At 35.8% G+C, this 20,883-nt stretch overlaps 1 protein-coding gene across 1 annotated transcript in view; it reads left to right on the top strand.

Annotated features, from left to right (window-relative positions):
• LOC133534821 (calcitonin gene-related peptide type 1 receptor-like) overlaps positions 1–20,883 on the top strand; it is a 69,257-nt gene that overhangs the window by 28,920 nt on the left and 19,454 nt on the right. The window contains exons 5-11 of the mRNA XM_061874113.1: positions 988–1,079; positions 3,373–3,499; positions 4,682–4,783; positions 7,722–7,840; positions 15,855–15,928; positions 18,841–18,947; positions 19,475–19,582. Coding sequence (XP_061730097.1) covers positions 988–1,079; positions 3,373–3,499; positions 4,682–4,783; positions 7,722–7,840; positions 15,855–15,928; positions 18,841–18,947; positions 19,475–19,582 — 729 coding nt within the window. The remainder of the gene's footprint in view (positions 1–987; positions 1,080–3,372; positions 3,500–4,681; positions 4,784–7,721; positions 7,841–15,854; positions 15,929–18,840; positions 18,948–19,474; positions 19,583–20,883) is intronic.

Raw genomic sequence — 20,883 nt, 5'->3', positions numbered from 1 at the left:
TCCAAGGCCTAAATTGTAAAAACATTTGCTTACAGCGTTATCTCCCTGGTACAGAATTATTCATTTTCTCGTCGGGTTTTCCCGGTAAACAAAATGGGCAACGCGCTTACTATTAACTTATTCTGTTCCAGCCAACTCGTAAGTTAATAAGTAAACACCAAGCCAATAAAAGATTAATGATAAAATTGATAAAGTAACGAACGACTACCATTAAAATCAAGACCTAACAAATAATAATAATAATTGTTACAATGTAAACGATTAGCGCTGATATTTCGCCTTTGACAGTTACCAATAAAAACTTCAACCTAATTTGTCTTAGGATGATGAATTACTAGGGGACGAAAATTGAAATGACACGTTTTAGTATTGTCTTGAGACAGACTAGACGCGTCTGTTGTTTTTTTTTTCTTTAAAAATAACTTTCATGATCAAGTAAGAATGAGAAATGGAAAGACGCAAAGCTATAACGTATACATATAATGCACACAAAAAGCACGATAGTAAAGACATTCGTTGCTATTTCCCACGATATGAGTCAAACCCATCACAAGCTGCTTATTGATAAGTAGGATTCTTGCGAATGCCATCATTTTAATACGTACTTTACGTATAAAGAATAAGCGGGCATCTCGCTCGTTTCTTCCCAGAACGTGTGAATGTGTTATCTCCTCACCTTTGCGCTACGACAACGGTAGGCTGAAAACGGGCTTTCGTATAAATATACTCATTTTTAAACTGGTAGTTTTTTTTATTCAATGAATTATATAACTATAATTATATCCCAAAATGAATATTAGCGAATTTGGTCAAGAAAATAATTTATTGTATTTATTTAGGCAAATTTACAGTACAATTAAACTTTTTCCTAGACAAAATACTTATTAATAGTTAAACACTTTATTAGCGATATATTTCTACTACAGTAATAATGTTATTTATTTTATTAGAGTAAGCAGCCATTTCACGTGACGAGTGTGTTCACAGTTCCGGAGCATCGTCAACGACGTGTACGTGGCCGGCTACTCGCTCTCCGTCGCCGCACTCATACTCTCGCTAATGATCTTCTTCTATTTCCGGTAAGCCAACCAATATGTGCACCCACGAAAGGCATAAGTTTGCACTTTTATACTAATCTGATAGGTACTTTCTGGTTCAAATTTGCATGGACAATTTATGAATGTTTCATTCAAAACTTGTCCATGCACTTTTGAACCCTACTGTACATAGAAAAATCGATTGGTGACAACCCCTTGGTCATTTTTGCTACAACTTTTTATCTTTGCCTCTATGACCCTTCAAACAAAACTATCACTTACATACCACTTAAAATTGGTTCTAATAATCTATGGAAATATCCATTTACTTAAGTAGTAACCATTTTATAAATATTTAATTACTGTTCACATTACCAGTAACGAAGTGTGACCACACTTCGTTACTTGTGATGCTCATATACTTTACTTATTACAAATTGTTTTCCTTCGCTTTGCGGTTCCATATTGGATTTTGTTAACGCATTTTCTTTGCAAAGGAAAGGCGATACCGTATGCGACCACGGTACCTAATTTATAGGGGAGTATAAGCAAAGGAATTCGTAACACATAGGGCTTTCTTACAATTAGCTGAATATAGCTCGCTTGCCCGCTCTCAGAAACCATTTCAGTTAGTCTCTTTGAAGTTGTGTACGTAATTTTATTATTATAAATTTACTTGAGTATATTGTGCATCGCTTGTTTTAAGCGTATTCATCGGTCCTAAGTATTCAGAAGCATTTATGTGTAATTAACGTTAAAACGCTTATTTTTTATTCGACATAGAATGTTTGCTTGTAGGTAATTCATTGATACTTTCAATTATTGCTTATTTGATTACTATCTAGTGCCTATTTTGTCTCTGGTCACCTTATAATTAGGTACACAAAAAGAGTAAGGTGAGGTTTTTGATGAAACCTAACTATTACTTAAAAGAGAGAGAGAGAGAGAGAAACGCTGCAAGCCTGTTTCTCTTTTTAGGGTTTCGTACCTCAAAAGGAAAAAACGGAACCCTATAATGTCCTATAATATTTATTTATTTATTATGAATTTATATATCGAGTTGAAATTTAAATATATACTCAGGTCTACAGTTCCTTGCAGCTGTATAAAAATTAAAATTAATTCTGAGATACTGACGTTAACGCCGAAGAAAACCTATATTTCGACACTCATAGGAATCAAAATTTATAGGGTACTTCCCGTTGACCTAGTACTATGACATATGGCGAGTAATATCGTCTTACACTAGTATAGGGAAAAATCTGAAAACTAAATTTGAAAATAATAATATTAAAAATAAGCTAAATTTGTACGGAACCCTCAGTGGCTGAGTCCAACTCGCACTTGTACGGTTTTTTCTTCCTATCTCACTTTCATAATACTATTTATGATATGTATGTCTTGTATACTTATAACTATATGTGTTGTCATTAATCGCAGCCATAGTGTGTGTTTTAGTTTTTAAGATATAATTTATAATATGTATGCTAGTTTTAAGGTAAGTATTTATCTATGGGCCCATAGTTGCCTGAAAATAAAGATTTTCATTTCAATCAATGACCATAACCTGACCAACTTTAACCACGTATTTTTCCTTTCCTTTCAATACTACAAGTAATACGTAGCTAAAGGTCCAAGTATGCCATTTAAACTAAGTATATTCTGGGTCATTAAGATCACTTTGTTTTCTTTGTCAATGCCTGTTGATGATATTTAATCGATTTTAAGACAAGCTTTCCTAGAGGTTTAATCTTTGCAGAATAAAGAAAACTTCAATATATAAGTGTTACTTGCCAGTGCTCGCCACTATATCTATTTACCATATCAGCAGCTGTAGTACGGACGTTTTTTTATCACTTCTCACTATGCCTGTCACGTTCTAACAAGTATGTAAGGGCGAAAATGACAGGCATAGTGACAAGTGATAAAAATGCGACCGTGCTACAGCCGCTGGATCACGTCATGTTGACGTTAAATATTAACAGTTGCAAATTTTGTAACTGGTACTTTAATTTGATCCTTTTTGCGAAATGTTACATGGATGACAGCAACATCCTAGCAATTCTTTTTTTTAATTGTGAAATAAATGTCATATACGAATTATTTTTTTCCTTTATATATGACATTTATTTTGGTTGATACTTTAAACAGTAGTGTGTCTACTTGAAATGACACATATTAAAATATTTTCATAGAACGTAATTTAATTTGTTCTTAAAGTACTGAAAGTGATCATTCAAAAATGGGGTAAACGTAATCCCTCATAATTTTATTATGCCGTAAAATGTTTATGTTTATTCCGGCGTATTATAGACCAATTGGAGGCACATTTTAGGTCACTTCGGTGCACCAGAATACGTATCCACATGCACTTGTTCACGTCCTTCGCTTTAAACAACATCCTGTGGGTCGTTTGGTACAAGACTGTGGTCAACGAAGTCGACGTGGTCCGGAACAATGAGGTAAGTAGAAATCAGCAGTAATAATGTGCTATTTTTACTCGAACTTGCGAGTTTTTTAATCGCTATTAAAAAGTATATCAAGTTGAAAAAGGTATAATTGGTTGCATGAAACTGCAAAAAAAAAACAAAAAACCCATTGTTAACATATATTTGGAAATGGTATTTTCACTAACTTTCGTTTAGTACCCATATTGCTATATTAAGAAACATTTGCGGGCGCCATTTTCAAAATTTATATAACCTATGTCACTACAACAATTCTGAAGAAATCAACCGCTCATATTTAAAAAAGAGACCAGCCGTTTGGGCTGTCGGACGTGCCAAATAAATAGATATATATACATACCACAATGACAATTATACTGTTTATCAACTCGATATACTTTTTTATTTATTGATATATCTGGTTAGTTACTTTTAGACATTATATAAAAGATATTCACAGTCATTTGGTATGATATGAGGAATAATCCATTCACTCATTTTCAGTTTAGAGCAGTTCAAAGTCAACTCTGGATTGTGATATTTTTGAACGGTTTCTATTAATTTGTTAGACCAAATAATGAAAAAACTACATTATGTTTTATATATTTGATCTGCTCATAAAGTACTTTCATGTGGTGCCACACATAGTATGTAAAAAGAAAAAAGTTTGTACGGCCGACTTTATTATGACATCACAGGAACTACCCCCACCGTTCTCGCGCTTGTCATCTCATATATTTGTGTTCAAGACATTATACTGAATGAATTGATACCATATTTACCCATATCCGAGATGACATGAACAAAAACTAACCTGAAACCTATTACGCCGCCTCCCCACTTTACCTGCCATCCATGGTGTAGACTCGAGCCTAACTTTTTCTTGAAAGACATTTACCTATTTTCTAATGTTTAACTTTAATTAAGGAACGATATAATTATGTCAATGGATGTGCAAATTTAATACACCTACTATACCTTTATTATTATGAAGTTTATCAATAATTGGTAGGATCATATACAGCACATAGAAAGGTACCCGAAACTAGGGTATCACCATTGGCGGGTTGTGGGCACCTTAATTTTGTAATTACTGTAAAATCACGTAGAGTAGACAGATTTTTTTAAATCATTTTGGGGATAAATTTTAGTTCGATTTTTTCGACATTCTCTCGCTTAAAAATGTTTTTCTCGTAGGAATGGTGTCAAGTTCTCCACATAGTCACAAATTACTTTATGGTGACGAGCTACTTATGGATGTTTTGCGAAGGCTTACATTTGCACATCGCTCTAGTTGTGGTACGTATACCTAATACATATGTTATATGTATCGGATTTTGTGTCAATAGGTATTAAGATGCTTTGGGAAAATTCCGTAAGAGTATGCCGAGGGAATTCCTATAAAAGTTCACTTTGACTTACCACTGGTTTCCAAGAGTATGTTTTTAATGACTTCAGAATATAAATAGAACGGCTATCACGAGTTTGAAACTGACATATTTCGCAAATAATTCTGCGTTATTTACTTTCTATGTATGTCACTCGGACTAATATACCACAAGGAGCGAGATGCATAGAAAGTTACGCACACGCTAGCGAATATGTCGGTGTCAGGTCAATGTCAAGCTCGTGATGGTAGCCGTGCTGGTATACAAGGTGTAACAAAAATAGTGGGGATGCGATTAAGGACATATTTTGTATCGTGTTTTGATTAGGAAAAAGTAGAAGAAACAATTTTTTGACGCGAAAAAAATGATTTATTTTTCTAAGGGGCAGGTCGTCCAAGTCGGTCAACCCTCCATACAAATGCCAAAATTTATTGCGTCAAAAATCCTTCACGATACCGAATCTCCCTTAAACGGACCCCCACTATTTTCGTTACATCCTATATGCATTATCTGAACTATCCCAAAGTACCTGATTCCTTCCTGATTCCATTCAAATAATATTGTGCCCACATTCTTCTCTTACTTTCATAAACTTGAGTTGTAGAGAAAACGAGGCTCTCAACACGAACTGATGAGTAAGGGCACAAAGAACATATGTAAATCTATTTACCCGCGAGTTGTTTGCTAAAACGTTGAATGAGGAGTTACATTACAGTCGAGTTCGTCCATACAATTTTAATTTGTTGTTCGTTGTCGTCGATTCGTTCATCCATGATTTTTAATCTTGGATTACATTCTCATCTGATTGTGTATATACACATAAATACATACGTTATATGTATTTCATAGACGTTCAGCCAGTAACCAAAGTCAAAACGCTTATTATACAAGATATACATGGTGTAATCGTGCGATTTGAATAACAATGTGTTCACATGCAATAATCCCGCCGATATAATATTCAGATATCAAGCAAAAATATATTATTTTTTATAATGCGCGCGGCTGATTTGTGTGGAAAACGCAGCGTTAAACACATATGATCAACGAAATACGTTTGCCGTGCCCTACAACTGAGCGCTTAAGCATTCCTTAAGGAAGTAATAATTTTTTTTTCTTTACAGTTGCTCTAAGTGACACCATTGTTGTCTAAATTGACGAGCGCTCTTCATTGTCAAAATTGTTAAAACAAAGCCCGACATATAAATATAATATAATTGGACATTTGTAACTTTATTAAAAATAAGTTACTGTGTAATAACGGGTAAAGTACTTAGTTACTTACGTTATTAATTAAACGTTTTTTGATATACATATTTTATATTTCTGGAAGAACCGCCTGTAAACTTTTGACGTTTACACCCTGTATGTGTTGATTCAATTTAACAAAACATGCGACCTCTAAATATACTCTTTATACGTATAGTAATCAATACGATACCTACGTAAACATGCGCTAGTCGATGTCAGTTATTATCGAAGCACAATCTATGTCAGTTAGAGTACATAATAAGAAATACAAATTCAATTATATAACTAAACTATAAAACTTAGACCTAAATCTAAAAATATATAATACTAAACTTAAAATAAAATACAAAAAAATATCCCCTTGTTTGTGTTGTAGATGCTGGCAGCATTTTCTCGCTGTATTGCAAGACTAATTCTTTGAGCGAGGAAGCTGCCAGCTCTGCGGTCGCGGGTGACCTTTTCTAACCGTTTTGAAAGTTCCTTAATGAGCTTAAGGGCACTTGGACCCCACGGGCCAAGAGTCTCGACGCCAAAAGGTATGAAATTGTATTCGGCGCCAAGACCCCTATATTTGGTCATTTTAAATTTTTCGGCCGCTTGTGCCGCCGCGCCGACTTTAGCAGATGTGCCGTGGAGATGAGACGGGGCTAGGGTGTCTACACAAGAAGCGCCCGATGCCAGCAACCGTCCCATCTTCCACGGAATTAGTGTCATTCTGTCCGGAGTCCCTAGAAACTGCTGGTAATAGTCTGGCGTGTGCTGAACCTGTACTGCGGCTTAAGAGAGAGTCGAAAATAATAAGAAATTGATTTATTACCTCCAGAAAAGAAATTGATTAATATATTTTGTATGGTGGGCGATAAGAATAATTAGAGTAATATAATTATTTGCTCGCAATATCTTAAGTCAGTCGGGGTATTACAACCCACGGTGAACCAGGAAAATTAATTAATATGAACATTAAGGTGTAGTGGGCCACCAGACTTGTTGAAAAATTGTATAGTGCTTATTTAGATCATAATAAGGTTTCCATAAAATATAAATAGCAATCTTGAGGCCATTCATCAGTAACTTCGTCGATCCGAAACCTGATAAAACAACTTTCACTCGATATAAAAACTACAAACTTCACGAACAAAACTCATCAATAAGTGTTTTACAAATTTTTGTACAAGAACTAACTTGAAAATTGCTTCTAGGCCAATCCAATTAGATCCAATAAAAGTGTTTTGAGGAATTAAATTCCAGCAAGCTTTATATCGTTTTAACACCTTAATTTGGTCCTAAATACGTGTAATTCGAGTTTGCTCAATCCCAGAAGGTGAGGTGATGTGAAATATACCATTCAAATTGTTTCAATAATGTTAATATCCAGAGAGGACAATCAGGACTACGTTTGTAAAGAAAAGCGGTTTCGTGACTTCCTCCCCTTTCCATTTAACTCTGTTGACAAAGAGTCAAAACTTATCAGTCAGAATGAAAGTTAATTGGAGCATATGTACCTACTACGTGTAGGACGTCAGTCGTCAGAAGCTTAAAAAGTAAACAGTTTGTCCTTAAGCTTGTAATTTACGTGTGTGAATGGAAATGGCCAACAGGTATTCATAAAGGACGAGGTGGCGATGCGCGGATTCGTGGCGCTCGGCTGGGGGCTGTCGCTGGTGATTGTGGCAGCGTACGCGACAGCACGGTACCTCACACCCGGCGCAACAGATCGGTAAGTCAACATGCTGTGTAATTTGAACAGATGGTTTTGCATAATACTACTGCAATACGAGTTTTTATATACCTCCAACTCCATAAAGTTCGTGTTATCCACGATGACGCGCAGGTTTGTCAAATCTAATCTTTAATAACATTACGAGTCGAGGCAGGCGTCGTCGTTCGGTCGTCGGATACGAGCGCATAAGTAGTTAGCTTAATTATTTTAAATTTTCAGCAGACTAATTACTACGTAGCCGATGACGGATACGACAATGAGAATAAATTAATATGTAATTTAATTAGCTTTTGCTGTAGTTGTCCGAGGTATCAATGCTAATGTTATGTACTTATACCTATTTATTACACGACAATAAAGTACAATACTAATAGTGTAACTCGTAGGAGAAAGCGCAAAGCTGCACAAGTGCCTCCAACAAACTAAATTTGCCAAAAGACAATCTCATCATCAAGCTGCTAATCTACATAAACGATCAACTCGATATCTACTCACAACAACTAAAAAAACACTGTAAAAAAATAGTTACTGAATGGCTAAAAATGTTAACATATATAGAAATTGAATCCATCTTGCAATTAAATTAAAAAGTTAAAAACAAATATCACACGCCAACACACTCACTCTCACACACATACACAAACACACATGCACACGCACGCAAACAACACATACACACTCGCATGTCAAATTGCATGGTAATATGTATTAAAATTTAAATTAGTTTAAAACTTAAAGTACCTATTAAGCGGAGCCTTCTGGCACAAGTATTTGTCTTGTTTTAGTTCTAGTTAAAACCTATTGTGTACCAATAAATCATTTTCATTTCTTTTTATTTTCATTTATGAAGGTACTTAAAACTATTATCATTGATTTAAATTAATAGCATTATACAATATTAAATCCATATTACTAATAGTGGCAACTATCAGAGTTTTCTTGTTAAAATATGTATCTACCTAGTTGTGATTTCTTTTTCTTCTTCTGTCGGTATCTTAATGCTGAGGAGCGTGGCATCATGTCCTTCTATTGAAGACCAGATTCCTCCATAGGCTTCTATTCTTCGCCAAGCGCATGGTCTCGTGCAGTTTTAATTGCATATGTGCAGTAATTTGAGCACACCGCCTAGTAGGGGGAGGGCCCTGCGGTCTGGTGCCTTCAACTTTGCCCGGCATAATAACTTTCTCTACTTCTAAATAATTTCATATTCCTTGTCTATATCACTAGCTATTTTATATATTTAAATTATATTGCTATGGTATGTATGGTATGCTGCTATGGTATGTTATGATCAGGGGTCCAATTTTTAGTGCGGATGACGTGAAAATGACGTCTTATTGAGGTAATATGGCATATAGTTTAATAAGGCCTACCTGAAAAATAATTTACTTACAGCAATGTAACCGTTTTGGTTATTAAAGAAACATATAGAATCTTATACCTTTAAACGAGTAATTCTTGTATATGCTCTAACGTTTTCGCTGAAATTTGGTATATGGGGGTTTTTGGGGGTATACAATCTATCTAGATTAGTCTTATGTTTGGAAAAACGCGTGTTTTCGAGTTTTCATGCGTTTTTCTTTTGACGCAGAATATGGTCGCTAATTTCGTGTTGCCGGCCACTGTCCGTTTGGTCCAGCGGGTTAAGACGCGGACTGCTAAACGAGTGATACGGGTTCGAATCTCGCCCGGTGACTAACTTTTGTTTTTTTATATGTTCAAGTTTATATATAATTTTTTAATTTTTATTGTTTTAGACAAGTTTCATTTAGTAAAAAAATGTAGTTAATGTTTGAGATAACAATATATATATTTCTCATAAATATGTCTAACATTTACCTATACTGATTACGTATATAATAATAATTGTCAGTTCACATTTTACTTTTTAAGTTAAGTTTATGTAGATTATCACCTATACACCACCATATTACAATAAATAGTTATAACCGAACAAAGCTCGATCTCCCAGGTACTATATATATATTTCCGGGATCTCGGAAACGGCTCTAACGATTTTGCTGAAATTTGGTACATGGGGGTTTTTGGGGGTAAACAATCGATCTAGATTAGTCTTATGTTTGGTAAAACGCGTGTTTTCGATTTTTCATGCGTTTTTCTTTCAACGCAGAATATGGCCGCTAATTTCGTGTTGCCGGCCACTGTCCGTCTAGTCCAGCGGGTTAAGACGCGGACTGCTAAACGAGTGTTACGGGTTCGAATCTCGCCCGGTGAACAACTTTTGTTTTTTTTTATATGTTCAATTTATATATAATTTGTTAATTTTTATTGTTTTAGACAAGTTTAATTTAGTACAAAAATGTAGTTAAGATTATCACCTATACCTATACACCACCATATCACAATAAATAGTTATAACCGAGCAAAGCTCGGTCGCCCAGGTACTGATATAATTAAAAGCTAACAACTATCCAGTACAAATAATAATATCTTATGTACTTCTTATGAATTAGTCGTATAAAAATTCGATTAATAAGGCCTGTGTGCATCACACAATAAAACCTAAAAGTAAATTTTGAGAAAATAATATTTCGTAAGAAATTATAATTACTATTTACACGCTGATTATGATAAATATAGTCTACTACTACTCCTTAAAAAATTAATTCATTGCATTTTTCCTTGATACGTATAAAAATTCTATATAGTTTTCTTAGCGTTAAATACTACAATTTCGCGTTAGCCCCGCTTAAGGGTGTTGTTGTTAGGATAATATACATACATCATTACGAGTAGACGCTGGTTTATTTGTTTTTAAGGAGTTTGTACCTATAACAGCAATTAGCAGCATAAGAGGTTTTAATTAAGCTAATAGTCGATATTGGTTTTCCTTATAATTGAGATCTTGTACGGTCAACCAATTTGATTCCTAGGCCACTATAGAACCATGTCATAATGACTTCTACGACAGTGCTTATTGATTGATGCATGTCACGTACAGAGTAGTTAAAGCGACAAGATTCTGTAGTGGCCTAGGATTCAAATTGGTTGAATGTACATACTTATATGAACCTGTCGGTAAATAACATAAAGAAACGTGTCCAGTATTTCTTGGATAGGATAATAGCGACAGGTCACGGAAATAAAATCCTCTTGAGACTGTCCAATATACCTTTAATTGCATTTGGTTGACGCGTTTATTCCAAGCGTTTTTCTTTTACTTTAAATATGTATAAGTTTTCCTTGGTGGTTGCGTGGCATTCCTAGGCTGCGGCTGTTAAAATGAAAATTGGCTAATTGACAGTTTTTTGTAAATAATGTCAAACGATCTTGATTTTCCTGAGGATCAAATGTCTATATGGGACTCATGACATTTAAGCAACACAAAGATCAGAAATGAGAGTTAAAGTCTGACGCCCGCATTCGACGATTGAAACGCCTCTAACAAAATGATAATGTGATGTGACGTCACATCATGTAAGTCTGTCCTAAATGTATGGAAGATCAAGGAAATTGCCATTTTAACTCTGAAATATTGCGTTTATGTGTATAGTTGTCATACAATTTATTTTTCAATAAAATGTATGGAATCGTATGGTACCATGTTTTTATCTATTTTTGAAAGACAAAAAGTTTTTTTGAAGACTTTGGAGCCTTGTATTTTTTTACAATCTCAATATAATATTTTGAATTCCACTTTTTTATAATGGATGGCTCATTTTCTATCCATTTAACTAATTTTTTTTATAATATTCAACATGTGTCAAGTACCCAATTCTGCCGGGAATCAGGTTTTTTCTTACTTAAACAGTTGGGTACCTAATACACAATAAGGCATTTTGATGCCAACATAAATCTCATAATATTTACAAAAAATAACTGAAAACGAAGTAAAGTTACTAAATTAAAGTACTTACCTAAAAATCTATGTCCCATACCCCACTTACACATAAAATATCATTAAGACTTACATATCCCCGACGAGTTGGAAACTCAGAGTAAAACCTAATGCTTGCGCCGATTCTTGGCATTGGGTTAGAGTCAGACTAAGCTAGCACAGACTTTGCAAGTGTTAAGTAAACGTCATAATTTCACAGAAGTTTGCTTAAGCTTTTAGGATGTAACCGGAAACAGCTAAGATGAGAAGGATACCATCGCTCTTTAAAAAATGCACAAATGTAAATATTTATTTTTTGTTGTTGTTCGCCCGAATGGATATTAATGGATACTGGTTCCTTTAATTGCGCGCTGTCGCCTCGGGAAATGGGTGAAGAAGAAAAATGGACGCCGATGAGAACTATGGGCGCTTTTACAAGCTTTTATATTAACCGTAATTAACGAGCTCTTTTGTGCATGTTCCGCGTGCATACCTTCTCGGGTTGAAATGCTATATAAGATATTTTTTCAACCCTTGTCCATTTCTACGAGGTGAATATATAAATCTTACCAAGTTGTACTATGATGTATATGATGTATTCATAAATATATATAATATATAATACCAACCCCGAAATTAAAAATATAATCAAAAGTACAAAAAATTGGTATTGGTTGGCTTTTAGTTTCGGCATGTCCGCCTGTCCGCGGATTTGCTCCGTGATAATTTTTGCCAGATAGCTGCAATTTGGTATGGAAACAAATCATGCATGGCCACAGAATGGTAAAATAAAAAGTATAAAAAAAATACTTCCCATCTAAAAGGTTTTATTTTATTTTTTCGCTTTAACCCAAGTAACCAGTTTTCAATAAAGTTAATATTTTAGGAAATAATTGAGTCAGTCTTCTCTTCTTAGTAAAAAGACGTACAATGCGGTGCGAATGTACGTACGTATGAAGATACCTACGATATATTCACCTCGCAATGTGAGTTTGAAAAAACATCCCGTATGTAAATAAAAACGCTATACAGCATTTAAGCTTTTAATTTAGGAATGACATCATGAGTATTATAAGATGTACGATAAGTCTCTGCAGCTGAATTGCTGCTGAGACCTATGGCAACTGTCTGAAAAAGTAAAATCTACGCTTGACCCCTATCTCCACCCCCCTCTCTCCACAACCCCGCTACTGATACCCAACCGCAGCGCACGCCTTCCCACTTCCTCAGACCCCGAACCGTTCGGACCGTTTCATGATACATCTATGCTAGAGCGAATGTATAAGCTGCTGCCAAGCTAATAACAACGAGTTTTTTTTTACAAGCTTTTATTTAACTTGCCCTGTTAGTATGTATGTAATATTGTTTAAATTTGATCAACTTCCCGATTTCCGATTGAGCTACAGTTTTGCATAGATATACAGGTTGGAAGAAAACTAAGGACCTTCCTGGAAGTATTGAATCGTTTCAATAGCTATTAAATAAATAAAAAATCTTAATTAACAACTTTTTAATTGTGGTGACAACCCTATTGCATCCACAGTCTTGTCGCGAGACCTCGGAACTCTTACGCTTATTTCCGAGCGTTGACGTAATTGCACTGTTGTAGGAATGACACATAATACTTTTATTGATTACTTTATTACTTATAACCTAAATTACGTTTGATCAACTTCAATGTTCGTAGTAGGCGCTCTGTCCGGTTCAACATGATAATATAGAATTCACCCACGTAGAGAAATTTGGATCTGCATTTAATATAACTTAAACTTTATACTGACTCCACTAATTATAAGCACGTAACGCGCGTGTTCTGTGGGCAACACACGACTACAGTTTCTAGAGAATTACGGGATTTAGTTCTCCGACCAGTCTGTTGCGATTGCGAGTGATCGATTAAATCCGTACGCGTGGCGTGGCTTGATTGATTGCGAATTAAAAATGAAATTTAATGATGAATTGTTTTTAACGCTCCAGGGCAGGACGTCAATTCATAGTTTCATCTAGAGTTAAATTAATTAAAAGATAATTATAACAGTGGCTGGAAGTGCAAATTCCGTTCGCCGAATGGATATCCGGTGAATTAAGGTGCAGTGGGTTCAGCCAGCAAAGTTTTTGAATCGTGGCGCTTTTTTAGATCATAATACGTTTGGCAAAAAATATGAATAGCAATCTTGAGGCCTTTCTCTAGTTACTTAAGCGATTCGGAACCTAATTTCGAGACTTTCGTTTGCTAGAAAAAAAATCACGAACAAGGGTCTAAAACGCACCATAAAAATTAGTAACAATTTTTGCAAAAAGTGTCAGTTTGCTTCTAAAATTTATTTTTAATCGAACCTATCGATTACTTTTTTGTTAAACTTACTAAAAATACCAAATCAAAAACCTTATATAATCCATGATCGCGGGCACGCAATGCCGAACCGTCTCGCTTACGCCCAATGAGAGTGAAAGAAGAACCTGAATCCACGGAGCCTTTAATATCATGGACAACATTGAAATAAATTTGGTTGAGTCTGAGCCAGTTTCAGCCAGTTTTCATTTCTGTCTTTGCTACGGTTTTCTGTGATGTGATGAACATTGAACGCCAACTTAAAAAATGTATGTACGTCGTGTCGTTGTGATAACAGCGGGTAACTGTAACTTGTACCGATTCGGCTCGGACAGCGCGACCCAAGGCCTGTACTTGTAGATATGATATAAAAAGCCATTTTAATAACTTAGTATAAAATACGAAGTACGTATGAGCCACCTATTCAGGCCGACTCGGCCGTACTCTGTTGTAACTACCTACATGCTAGTATCTGTGAAACAAACTTCCCACCGGGGTTGTAAAACTTGCCGCAGCCGCGCAAGAGTGAGAGAGGGGTATACAACCCCAGTCGTCAATTAGGTTGACGTATATAGTATATACAATACGTTTATGGCTACACACTTTAATAATTGATAATGTCGCCTGTGGTTTCTCATTCATATTATGTTGATCTATATATCATTGAATAAAAAAACATGGAAGTTTAATGAAATATTAACGGTGTAAAAAGACCGCTTTCACGGCGTAGTATTCCTACTGTTCTTTGTTTTTAAGGGCATTAAGAAAACAATGGCCGCAAAGATAAAATACTCTCTTCAGTTACAGAATGATTCGCAGAAACGATTGTTCACCTGCCACTCTTACTTTTTTGTTGAAGTATTTTTGTGTAACCAGTCTGTAATATGGTTGTCTATAACTTTACTAAGTAATTCTTTATTAATATATGTTGGGTATACTTCCATAAGTATAATTGTAAGGCTGTGATAACAGGCAATCTTTTATTGTAAGTATAGTAAACAATTGACGTGAATAGAACTATTAGTACTAATGAAATAGAAAATATTTTTTCTCAAATTTGCAATGAAATGTTAACATGACTTACTTCAAATTGTGTCCGGAAATACGACGTATCCGGTGCGATGAGGGAAGATGATATGTAAAGGAGTTTCGTAAGCCTTACGCACCTGTGCCCTGTGCCTGTGGCCTGTAAAGCAACCTTCTTTTGGTTTTAAACGTCAAATTGTCACTCAACATCTTGGTATTCAACCATGAAATATTAGTAGATTCGTAATTATTTTAGCTGCGTAAACCTATGAATAAAACTAATCGACTACAGTATATTTTATTTTATTTTATTGCAAGTTTGAGAATCGTATTAGACAAATCTCAGCGGGAAACGGGGTTGCCGGCCGCGTATCCCTATCCGGTCTCTATATCTACTTGGCCTGCAACCCTTCGTATCCCGGTCTCTATAGTAATGTATTAATATTAACAAAAAAACATTACCTATTAAACTTTTCCGACATATAAAAATCTAAGTAAGATTAATAGTATAACTAATGCAGGGTAATTGATATGAAATACTGTTATTTATTATTTGTGCTGTCTATCCCACAGGCAGACTCATTCTCAAGCTTTATGAAAAAAAAGGTTCTATTTTCTAAACGTTTTTGTTTTATTTTAGTTGTCTGAAAAAGTACCCACGAAGTGTTATTCTTTAGGTTATGGGTCCAGCACGTTTCCACTGCGATTTGTTCAGATAGTTCGGCCCAGCGTTCTAAATAAGTAACACAAACAAATATTAGCAATTACAACCTGACCAAGTTGTAACAAGGCATTATACGATTGCTATTTTCCAGGTGCTGGATGGATCAAAGCGATACATTCTGGATTATCGTGGTTCCGGTTCTGGCGTCATTAATATCTTCCTTCGGTGAGAAATATAATTAGTATATTTTAAATACATTCATTATATTTTAATGAATCCTAAATTTACAACGAGATCGCTTAGTGCTGGCGTGCCCCTGACTTAAATCTTATACAAGGTGTAACAAGAATAGTGGGGATCCGTTTAAGGGCATATTCAGTACCGTGTTCTGATTAGGAAAAAGTAAAAAAGAATTTGTCGAGAAAAAAGAAAGTTTTTTTTTCTATGGGACAGTCCGTGCAAGTCAGCCAACCCTCCATACAAAGGTCATTTTTTTCCCGTCAAGAAAAAAGTTCTTCTACTTTTCCTAATCAGAACTCGATACCGAATATACCCTTAAACGGATCCCCACTATTTTTACACCTTGTATGTTACTTTATTAATTTTATGGAATTACCTGAGGGTCTAAATTATTTTTCTTGATTTGTTTTGGACCACTCTACCTACCTGTCACGCTTGTATTTCTGTATTTCATCAAAAAAAGACGAGTGCTATTGTATGTCTTTTTAGCTGTAAATTACATTTACTATGAGAGAAATTAAAACCTAAATTTTATCTCATATAAAAAGCTACACGCCGTCACATTTTTCGGGACAAAAAACAAGACACCGAAAAGAATTTAGTAAATCCAGTTACAATATATACATCTATTGTCTCTTCTCCTTAACCTGGCAAAGCATCGTCATCAACAAAGCCATAAGAATCAAATTAACTATAGTTTACGGTGTCCTAAAAAATACTAAAGCTGTACCTAAGATCTAATTAAAAAAATTAAACCTAATCACTTGATGCGATTAAGTTCAAACAAATAGTAACATGAGAGGTATTATCAAAAACCCTTGAGCCCGTTAAAGCCCAAGCATTGAGAAGAAAATTCTCAAGTAACTGTAACAACATGTGACCCGACACTGTGTCATTCGAGAAACTAACATTAGAACAATCAGGGGCCCAATTTGACTCGACAGTCGCTTGGCATGACTACACCATAGCGCAACATGTGCGAGAATAAAAATAGTATTATGATCAATAACTAACATACTTATATTGATGATGATATTAACTTAATAACAAATTAAGTTGGTTCATATTTTAAAATCTGAATACCGTTCCCAGTATGAAACAAGTGCTCCGGCGGCGCGGCGTATGTACTCGTAGTAACCGTAGGTTTATTAATTTACATATTTGTAGTAAGAGAGGCGTGGAGAATGTAACGAAAAATTAATGATTGCACTCACAAAATATACCTACGGAGTGTGGACAGAGGGAACCTAAATTTATCATGGCGCAGATTCTCCCTCACCACGCATAACAATGTGGACTAGAATTTACTAGGCCAGAATACGGTGAACATCTAGATCTGTTTGCCCGGCAGCAGGCAGATGCCATCTTCACGGCTGCCACTAGGTTGGCGAAGTAGGACCCAAAAGTAAAGGGACATAAAAGTTAATTTTCTTATTTAACCCTCATCCACATGAAAGGGTACTCCTGTTATTTGGATAAGTGTGATAATAGCAACTTTTGGGTATGTCTACAGGAAAGACGTGCGTTTTGTAAGACCCTTTTACGGGTGCGTCTGCGTGAAATCGATCTCATTCCCTCTCTATCGCACCAATGATTATGGAGTGTGGAATTAAAAGGAGTGCCATCTCTTATGGTAGAACTGTTGCAAAAGTGTCCAGCTGTCAGCTATAAATAATAGTTCCAAATCTCTCCAGAGTAGCGCTAGAGTAGCTAAGAACCTAGGCGTTATTGACGGAGTGAAGTGCACTGTCTATGATTTGATTTTTTTTCAAGTATTCTAGGTATTGTTACACATTTTGGTACATGGAGATTCCATTCCTTACCTCCACTTTCCATACCAATGATGATGAGATGGACTGCGATCGAGTTTACGCAGCCGCTAAAGTAAACGTCAAGTGTCAGCTCATGCCCGCGTAGCCAACGTGCCAATAGTTAAAACTTCGTAGCGAACGAAACGCAACTGTCATTGTCGCACTAATATGGAAGAGTGATAAAGAGAGATGACTACTATATGCTACGGAGCATTAACGATTGGCACGTTGGCTACGCGGCCATGATACGGCTACTTGAATATCCAATTTTATATTCCATCTCGTCGAAAATATCTGCCTATATAATTCTGTGACCAAACAGACTAGCTTTTTCAATTGGACGATTTTGGCGAATCACAAGTTCTTAGTTCGGAGTGAACTAGTAGTTTCAAAGATTCGCCTAATCGTGATTTCTACACTCCCGACCACTGTGTCCTGACAGGTAGTTTATTTTGTCTGTATAAGCTGCAGATGACCCGCGTAAACACATAATTCCTGATTCTGTGTGTTATTTACTAGTCAGTTGGCATCGTGATTAGATAGAACAAAAATACCTGCATAGTTAGGTATTTTAGTATACGAGTAGAATAGATAGACAATTTGATCAAAGGACAAAACTGTTCGGTTTTAGTAATGTTTATGTAAATAAAGCGTGTATGGTCGATACGAGGGGTATTCATCATGTTTACTGGCAAGGCGTGGAGTGTCGTTGGATAGGTCTATCTATCAAAAGGAAACTTAAATACCATTCTTTGATAAAGTTAATATTTTCGGGAATAAACCCTAAAAATAAGCTTGGACACGCCAACAATAGAATAATCATAATGAACGATTTCATGCAAGGACGGTTCGAGGGATCTCATCATAGATTTACAGAGCGTTTATTCGGTAACCTATTTTGGAGGCCTATTTCAACTTACAATGTGACATCAAAATGAAATCTAAACTAGATGTCACAATGTAAGTAAGCTTGAATTTAAGCGTCACAATTCTAACATTCAGCTTATTACAACAAGTTTCAGTTTTCTCGGTGCCAAATATAACGACTAACGAGTACCTAATGACATGTATTTTCTTACTTGGCAGTATTTCTTGTAAACGTGGTCCGCGTGCTGCTTACCAAGTTGGCCCCCACGCCCAACCAGCAAGCTCGTCTTGCCGCGCGGAAAGCCGCCAGAGCTGCGCTTATACTTGTAAGTGTTATTGTGTACTCGGCAGTGCTCGTTGTGGCCTTGCGGAACGTTGATACCAAAACGTCCGATCGTAAATAGCAATAGTTTACCATCTATTACTGTTACATAAATATTGTAAAGCGATTGGTGGGATTTCTAGTTAATTAAGTATCGCTAGAGAACCATAAATGCGAACGCATTCACTGCCAGGAGGCGTGGCCTAGGAACAAACTTGTATGACGGTGAACGCATATATGCGTCGGTGGCAGTGAATGCGTTAAAGTTTTGGTGATCAATATCATAAAAAATGGCGCCTGTAAAATTGACTGGTAACGATACCTACACGAATTTCAACGGTATTTTAGATTTGAAAGCTATAAACAGCTTTCAAATCTAAAATGCTGTTAGAGTACGCCATTAGAGTAAATTGTACTGATAGCAGAATATAAGAAAAGGTACTGCCTAGACCGGATATATTGAGAATTGATTGATGCGAAAATGGATCAATTGTCAATTGAGTATATTCGACAATATATGTATGTTCTCAGATACCCCTGTTCGGGTTACATTTCGTGCTGATTCCGCTCCACCCATCGCCGGGCGCTGCCGGGGAGAAGGTTTACCAGGTCTTCTCTGCATTGCTCACTAGCCTACAGGTAACTTCACATTTCATCCAATTTTCTCGTTGTTTTATAAGCCTTTGACTGCAAGGTAACTCCAACGCGATAGTGATACCACACATCACTGGATAGTGATTGTCGGTTTCGTGTTTTTTCAGCCTATCTGTGACGAATTTTTTTTATAACCAATGGTTTCAAACAAAAGGAAGGCAAATTGGCGGTTGGGACGATTTCATATTTTAAAACCGTAACGCCTTAATCAATTACTCATAAGTACGTACTACAATTAAAATTTTACTTTAAAATGGTATTACCTACTTAATCCGATCCCAAAATTAACACTGATCTCTGATTTAGGAACAGCTAATTTCTGCGTTGGATTATATTGTCGACCTTTGGAAAATTTGCTATTTGACACATACACGACTCCAATCGCCAGGCGCTTCTATAAACGTCTTCACCGTTCATAAAATAGTATTCTATAGTGCCATGATCCGAAACTGGGCATCGAGCCAACGATTAAACGACTATGGTCAGTTCTGTCCAAGTTAGCTACATAATTCACAAAACTTTACTTAAGAACGTCACTTTTTCTCTTGATACCGACGTCATAAATATGTGTAACCGGAGACCGCACTTATGATGCTAGTTTCTTATTATGAACCTTTTAAACGCTTGACTAAAGTTGTAAATGACAGGACCCACGCAGAACAACTACATTTGCTCGTGTGAAATTACGCAACAGCAGTAAAGTCAGTTTAGACAATTGGGCCTGCTATAGAACACAAGAATATATGGCGATGGGGTAAGAAGTAACCGCGCTTACACAGTTACCGCACTTTTTCCAGTGAGGGCCCCTAATCCATGACGCCGTGCTCGTTTCAAGGATACTTGAAAGAAAAACACCTCGTTTTGAAATCCCAGATACTAAAATCACAGTTCGATTGCCTATTTGTCCAACCGACTTGTAATTTTAGTACTAAAATGCAAAAACAGGATGATTAGATCCTCTTTCTAATGTTAAAGAAAACAGAATATAGAAGTAAATGTTTATACTATATATGTTAACGTATGTTTGATATTTGGTTAAATTAAAAGTTGAATATCCAATTCGTCTCTCTTGTAGACTCTTGTTTATGGTAAAATGATGTTACCAGTGATTAAAAACTGATGGTAAATACTTTTTTTACAGGATTTGTCTATACCATCTCATTACTGGTGCCTGTTCCATTATAGGGGTGTTTACTATAGTTTACACCCCTATAATGGAATGGATATTTTATTGGAATGAGGAGACTGACAGCGAAGCTACTTTTAAGATAACTACTTCCGAGATA

This window comes from Cydia pomonella, chromosome 1, assembly GCF_033807575.1.
Source record: "Cydia pomonella isolate Wapato2018A chromosome 1, ilCydPomo1, whole genome shotgun sequence".
In the NCBI taxonomy this organism is placed as follows: domain Eukaryota; kingdom Metazoa; phylum Arthropoda; class Insecta; order Lepidoptera; family Tortricidae; genus Cydia; species Cydia pomonella.
The sequence above is the reverse complement of the archived record's forward strand: the minus strand, read 5'-3'. Positions and strand labels throughout refer to the sequence as shown.